The 7,779-nt window shown below is 43.5% G+C and overlaps 1 protein-coding gene across 1 annotated transcript; it reads right to left on the bottom strand.

Moving 5' to 3' along the window:
- Positions 1-392: 392 nt before the first annotated feature.
- Positions 393-1,765, bottom strand: LOC124662135 (proteinaceous RNase P 1, chloroplastic/mitochondrial-like). The gene is made up of 2 exons (XM_047200017.1): positions 821-1,765; positions 393-485 (listed from the first exon to the last, which is right to left on the bottom strand). Exons 1-2 carry the CDS (start codon positions 1,763-1,765, stop codon positions 393-395), a joined length of 1,038 nt encoding a protein of 345 aa, XP_047055973.1.
- Between the last annotated feature and the right edge of the window lie 6,014 nt (positions 1,766-7,779).

Here is a 7,779-nt window from a genome sequence, read left to right as displayed (position 1 = left end):
ACTGGATATATTATCAAACACAAGCACCAAATAAAAATTCAATATACTCCCTCCGTCCCATAAAGATTGTCCAAGATTTGCAAAAATTTAGATGTATCTAGACAGTAAATAGCATCTAGATACATACAAATTTTGACAAATCTCAGATAACCTTCATGGGACGGAGGGAGTATGAAACATAATCCGATTGTCGCATTTCCTTCAGCTACCTTAGTTGCTAGACAGGTGAATGCCATATTTTAGTTCCTAGACAGGTGAAAACCTGTGCTATAATTTACACAATGGATATATTATCAAACACAAGCACCAGATATAAATTCAATATATGAAACATAATCCGATTGTCCATTTCCCTCATCTACCTTAGTTCGTACACAGGTGAATGCCATACTTTAGTTATCTCTGATTACAGGTTTAGGACCAGTTACTTGAGCAAGCAATAATTGTGCAGACATGGCAACCAACCACCAGGTCTTTAAGGATGACTAAAATGTGTTAAGACAACATCAGTTCAATTCCTATAAACGAATCAATCAAGAAGCTAATTGTACGAGCCTACTTAATCTTGCCACAGTATGTAACCAAAAGTAGCTATCGGGACAAAACAGGGAGGCAAACTTTTCTCCGGTCTAATTTCCCCAGGTTAGTTCTCAACAACCACACAAATGGCAGCTACTAATCGAAATTAAACCAAGCACGTATGTGCTCTGACAATTGTGATTGTTGTCAGTAAACTAAATTATAACTCCCTAAATTTAACAAAACGTACAATGCTCCAAGTTGGTCAGGAGGCCAAACACAAGGGACAGAGGATACACACCTGAAACTGGCTGAAGTTTGCTTTGGTCTCCCTCTCAAGGGCCAACCCGGAGACAGAATCAGCAAATGTATGCGTCTCCTCCATATCAATATCAACAGACGCCAGGCGGCATCCGCATCCGCCGCAGTCACCACCCATGCCAACCTTCACCCGCTGCACCGTCCACGGGCCAGTATGAAGCCACCCAAGCTGATGGCACCCGCCGCCATTCGCCACAACGGCATCCTTGACCTGGTGGGCGTCCCACTCGGCCTTACCGGCCATCGCCGCCTCCTCGCTGCGGAACCACCCCTCCAACGCCTCGGCGGTGTCGTTGGTGACGCAGCCCACGGCTCGCCTCAGCTTGTGCATATACTCGTACACCTTGTCTGTGTCCCCTGCCTTCGCGCTGACCTCGAGGAGCGCGGCGAGCTCGGGCTCCTCGGGGGAGATGGCGGAGGATATCATGTGGGCCTCGACGGCGTAGGCCTTGGTAGAGTTCCCGGCGTGGCGGAATGCGGAGAGCACGGGGCTGTAGGACCGGAGGCGCGGCGCGAGGCCGTAGGTTGAGTGCATGGTGGCGACGAGCTGGAAGGCCTCGTCGGGGTCGGAGGGGGCGACGGCGCGGGCGAGCGAGGTGATGGTGGCCTCGGAGGGCGGCGCCCCGGCGTCCAGCATGTGGGCGAACACGCGGCGCGCGGCGGCGGCGGGTGGGGCGGCGGGGAAGGAGGCGTGGTCGGCGGAGGCGAGCAGGTGGAGGAGCTGGTTGTACTGGTGCGCGGCGAGGAGGAGGTCGGCGGGGCCGGAGGCGGCGGCGGCGGCGTCGAAGGCGGCCATGGCGGCGGCGGCGTCCCCGCGGCGGGTGCAGTCGGTGAGTGTGCGGGAGAGGTCGGAGTTGGGGCCCTTCCCGCCCTTCCCGCGCCGGCGGCGCGGCGTGGCGGCGGCGGCAGCTGCGGCGGTCGCCATGGCGGGCGGGAGAGAAACCCTAGGAATTAGCGGCCACGGCCCATATGCGCGATGGAGAGCAGTTCCGATTCTCCACGGGGTGTTGTAGCGGCTCCCGGTCGCTGAGATTAGTCCCATACCGCTAAGCGAAGAGAGTTCGACGCGGCTTATAAGCCAGCACTGCGAGGACGCGAGCAACAAGCCACAGGATGAAGTGAGCGGGCCTAACGGGCCCTGGAAAGTCCCCGAGCCTCTTGCGCAGCGATGCGCCCACGGAGACGTGGACCGGCCCATGAGCTGGCTCTCCCTGCCTCGGCGGGGGGCTGAGACAAGTGTGGAGCCCATTTACAGGGGGCCGGCTCTGGGTCAATTGGCTGATCTCACAGTTATTCACTTGGTCCGATTGGATTAACAGAACGGGGCTTACACTCCTGTGGCTACCTTTTTTTTTTTATTAAATGACAGAGATAGTAGTATTATTTTTTAAACTCTCCCATGTTTTATCATCTGACTACATTCACCGCAACCTTTTTTTTGAGATCATTCACGGCAAAGTACTAATCTAGTAAAATGCTCCAAATATAGCATCTATAAAATGGAAAACTTGGTTCTCGGCCTCAAGGTTTTGCATGCAACTGTTTCCATTGTTCCAAGGATGTTTTGTTTCCCACACTTCATCCCAATTTTTTGGGCCCAGTTCTTCTTCTATGAAAAGATGTACATTGGTTCTATTTCACTTCTTCAATATGTTATTCACCTAACATTAAGTACTTTTCTTACACGTGTAGTATTCATATGGGGCACTAACGACCGTGTGCAGCCGCCTTGAATGGAAATATTCAATCCACTAAAAAATAGGTTCATCCAAACACGTGCACATCATGGACAATCGTGGCCATGGAGATGTCACGTGTGGTGGCTAAACCTGACGATATCACATTGCCATATCGATGGGGTCAACTTTGATTCCTAACTCTAGGAGGATCCCCATTCAAGACGGTGAATGGAATATCTCTTCATCTTTGTGGCGAAAAGCCGCTGCCTGGCCTAACTTGTGTAATTATCGAATGTGCTTCATCTCGACAAGAAATCCATGTCCTAGCCATGTGCGTTCACCCTTTACGAAGGCCTTGCCATGGACAAGGTGACTTAGAAGTATGTGTGTATTTTTATTTCATATCTTGTCTTGCTGTCTGGCCTAACTTGTGTAATTACTGAACGTGCTACATCTCGACAAGGAATCCATGTCCTAGCCGTGTGCGTTCACCCTTTACGAAGGCCTTGCCATGGACAAGGTGACTTAGAAGTATGTGTGTATTTTTATTTCATATCTTGTCTTGGTTTTACAACTGTTGTATATTTCATGTACTCTTGTTGTTGGGATTTGGCCTCGATTGCATCAGTTTCAATAATATCGTTGATATGCTCCGTGGATGCATACATTGGGAGGTATGGCATCCAAATGGTATGCGAGATGTTATGATTATATGTGCTCATGATGTTTTTTTCATAGGGTTTAGTATTTTGGTCATCAAATATGTATATGAAACTTTGATTCACGTTATCATTAACTTATTGAATTTATGTCGACAAGACCCAACATATTGCATGACTTGACCAGTTTTAGCTCTGGTGGTCATAAGTTCTACAAAATGATTTGAACTCAACTCACGCCATCGTGCTAAGTCCATGGAACAAAACTCCATAGAAATGAAATTAAACTCAAATAAATGAAAATAAATATGGGTAATAATTTAAAAAAATGGTTATACATATGTGAGAATTTATAAAATAAATGAACAAAGTGAATGCGAGATGTGACGCTTTGGAAATCAATAATTATTTTTTGTTCTTTTCATGATATTTATCTTCATGATATTTATTTGGAACATGATGGTTTGGGGTGACAACTTATTTTTGTTGGAGAGTACACACATTTTCTCCCAGTGGTTTATCCTCTATATATGACACCATAACCAACAGAAGTGCTAAAGGGTTTTGTTATTTAAATAATGTGCTAACACATGAGAGTTTTTATTGTATGAGAATTTTTAATCACGATTTCGTAGTAATATATTAGTAATGATTTAATGAGCTGAATTTAAGTATTTTTTTTACATTTTACAATGCCGTAGAAGTCGATGTTTTGACATTAACCATGGGGATGGCACACATGAAATATTCACAAATATCAACAATACTAGTAATTTGCACCAATATATGTGCATTCCACGATCCTAATGATTCCCATGTGATAATTTTAAATTATTTTATTTAGCATCTAAATGACACTCTTTGTTTTTGTTCTTATTACCAAAAAAGGTATGTTCACTCTCTTTAAGATTTTGTTTTTTGTGTAAAAATGGGATATATTCCCTCTTCCTAAAATTATGTGAACATTTTGGAGATGGAAAGGGGAAGGCACATGATTTTTTTAGTGTGTAATTGGTTGTAAAATGTGCCATGTGATACGTCTCCGACGTATCGATAATTTCTTATGTTCCATGCCACATTATTGATGATATCTACATGTTTTATGCACACTTTATGTCATATTCGTGCATTTTCTGGAACTAACCTATTAACAAGATGCCGAAGAGCCGATTCTTTGTTTTCTGCTGTTTTTGGTTTCAGAAATCGTAGTAACGAAATATTCTCGGAATTGGACGAAATCAACGCCCAGGGTCCTATTTTGCCACGAAGCTTCCAGAAGACCGAAGACGTAACGAAGTGGGGCGACGAGGCGGCGACACGCCAGGGCGGCGCGACCCACCTCCTGGCCGCGCGGCCCTGTCGTGTGGGCCCCTCGCGTCGCCTCCTGACCTGCCCTTCCGCCTACTTAAAGCCTCCGTCGCGAAACCCCCAGTACCGAGAGCCACGATACGGAAAACCTTCCAGAGACGCCGCCGCCGCCAATCCCATCTCGGGGGATTCTGGAGATCTCCTCCGGCACCCTGCCGGAGAGGGGATTCATCTCCCGGAGGACTCTTCACCGCCATGGTCGCCTCCGGAGTGATGAGTGAGTAGTTCACCCCTGGACTATGGGTCCATAGCAGTAGCTAGATGGTTGTCTTCTCCTCATTGTGCTTCATTGTTGGATCTTGTGAGCTGCCTAACATGATCAAGATCATCTATCTGTAATACTATATGTTGTGTTTGTCGGGATCCGATGGATAGAGAATACTATGTTATGTTAATTATCAAGTTATTACCTATGTGATTGTTTATGATCTTGCATGCTCTCCGTTATTAGTAGAGGCTCTGGCCAAGTTGATGCTAGTAACTCCAAGAGGGAGTATTTATGCTCGATAGTGGGTTCATGTCTCCGTGAATGCGGGGAGTGACGAGAAACCCCTAAGGTTATGGATGTGTTGTTGCCACTAGGGATAAAACATTGATGCTATGTCCGAGGATGTAGTTATTGATTACATTACGCGCAATACTTAATGCAATTGTCCGTTGTTAGCAACTTAATACTGGAGGGGGTTTGGATGATAACTCGAAGGTGGACTTTTTAGGCATAGATGCAAGCTGGATGGCGGTCTATGTACTTTGTCGTAATGCCCAATTAAATCTCACTTGTACTTATCATGACATGTATGTGCATTGTTATGCCCTCTCTATTTGTCAATTGCCCGACTGTAATTTGTTCACCCAACATGCTTTTATCTTATGGGAGAGACACCTCTAGTGAACTGTGGACCCCGGTCCATTCTTTTATACTTGAAATACAAATCTGCTGCAATACTTGTTTTACTTGTTTTCTTGCAAACAATCATCTTCCACACAATACGGTTAATCCTTTGTTACGACAAGCCGGTGAGATTGACAACCTCACTTGTTTCGTTGGGGCAAAGTACTTTGGTTGTGTTGTGCAGGTTCCACGTTGGCGCCGGAATCTCCGGTGTTGCGCCGCACTACATCTCGCCGCCATCAACCTTCAACGTGCTTCTTGACTCCCTACTGGTTCGATTAAACCTTGGTTTCTAACCGAGGGAAACTTGCCGCTGTGCGCATCACACCTTCCTCTTGGGGTTCCCAACGGACGTGTCGGCTACACGCATCAAGCAAATTTCTGGCGCCGTTGCCGGGGAGATCAAGACACGCTGCAAGGGAGTGTCCACTTCCCAATCTCTTTACTTTGTTTTTGTCTTGCTTTATTTTATTTACTACTTTGTTTGCTGCATTATATCAAAACACAAAAAAATTAGTTGCTAGCTTTACTTTTTTACTTGTCTTGTTTGCTATATCAAAAACACAAAAAAATTAGTTACTTGCATTTACTTTATCTAGTTTGTTTTATTTACTACTGCTAAAATGGCCACCCCTGAAAATACTAAGTTGTGTGACTTCACAACCACAAATAATAATGATTTCTTATGCACACCTATTGCTCCACCTACTACTACAGCTGAATTCTTTGAAATTAAACCTGCTTTACTCGAATCTTGTTATGCGAGAGCAATTTTCTCGGTGTTAGTTCCGATGATGCTCGCTGCCCATCTTAATAATTTTGTTGAATTATGTGAAATGCAAAAGTATAAAGATGTAGATGGTGATATTATTAAATTGAAATTGTTTCCTTTCTCATTAAGAGGAAGAGCTAAAGATTGGTTGCTATCTCTGCCTAAGAATAGTATTGATTCCTGGACTAAATGCAAGGATGCTTTTATTGGTAGATATTATCCCCCTGCTAAAATTATATCTTTGAGGAGTAGCATAATAAATTTTAAACAATTGGATAATGAACATGTTGCTCAAGCTTGGGAAAGAATGAAATCTTTGGTTAAAAATTGCCCAACCCATGGATCGACTACTTGGATGATCATCCAAACCTTCTATGCAGGACTAAATTTTTCTTCGCGGAATTTATTGGATTCAGTCTGCTGGAGGTACCTTTATGTCCATCACCTTGGGGGCGGCTACAAAGCTTCTTGATGATATGATGGTTAATTACTCTGAATGGCACACGGAAAGAGCTCCACAAGGTAAGAAGGTAAATTCTGTTGAAGAATCCTCTTCCTTGAATGATAAGATTGATGCTATTATGTCTATGCTTGTGAATGATAGGACTAATGTTGATCATAATAATGTTCCGTTAGCTTCATTGGTTGCCCAAGAAGAACATGTTGATGTAAACTTCATTAAAAATAATAATTTCAACAACAATGCTTATCGGAACAATTCTAGTAATAACTATAGGCTATATCCTTATAATAATGGTAACGGTTATGCTAATTCTTATGGGAATTCTTACAAAAATAATAGGAATACACCCCCTGGACTTGAAGCTATGCTTAAAGAATTTATTAGTACACAAACTGCCTTTAACAAATGCTGTTGAGGAAAAGCTCAATAAAATTGATATTCTTGCTTTTAAGGTTGATAGTCTTGCCTCCGATGTTGATCTTTTGAAATCGAAAGTTATGCCTAATAGGGATATTGAAAATAAAATTGTTACTACAGCAAATGCCATCCAAGTTAGAATTAATGAGAATATAAGATTAATGGCTGAATTGCGTGCTAGGTGGGATAGAGAAGAAAATGAAAAACTAGCTAAAGAGAAAAATGTAGCTAAAGTTTGGACTATTACCACCACTAGCAATGCTAATGATTCACATGTTGCTGCACCTCCTACTATCAATGGTAAAATAATTGGTGTTGGCAATGTTTCTACTCCTAGTGCAAAGCGCGCAAAATTACTGAAACTGCTAAAACTGCTGAAACTGCTCGTGATAAAACTGCTGAAATTTTTTCCAACCTTGGGGATGATAATCCCATTGCTTTAGATTGTAATGATTTAGATTTTGATGATTGCCACATCTCTGAAGTTATAAAGTTCTTACAAAAACTTGCTAAGAGTCCCAATGCTAGCGCTGTAAACTTGGCTTTCACAAAACATATTACAAATGCTCTCATAAAAGCTAGAGAAGAGAAACTAAAACTTGAAACTTCTATTCCTAGAAAGCTAGAGGATGGTTGGGAGCCCATCATTAAAATAAGGGTCAAAGATTTTGATTGTAATGCTTTATGTG

Source organism: Lolium rigidum, chromosome 6 (assembly GCF_022539505.1).
Source record: "Lolium rigidum isolate FL_2022 chromosome 6, APGP_CSIRO_Lrig_0.1, whole genome shotgun sequence".
NCBI lineage: Eukaryota > Viridiplantae > Streptophyta > Magnoliopsida > Poales > Poaceae > Lolium > Lolium rigidum.
Note: the sequence above shows the minus strand (reverse complement) of the source record. Positions and strands in the feature narration are given on the sequence as shown.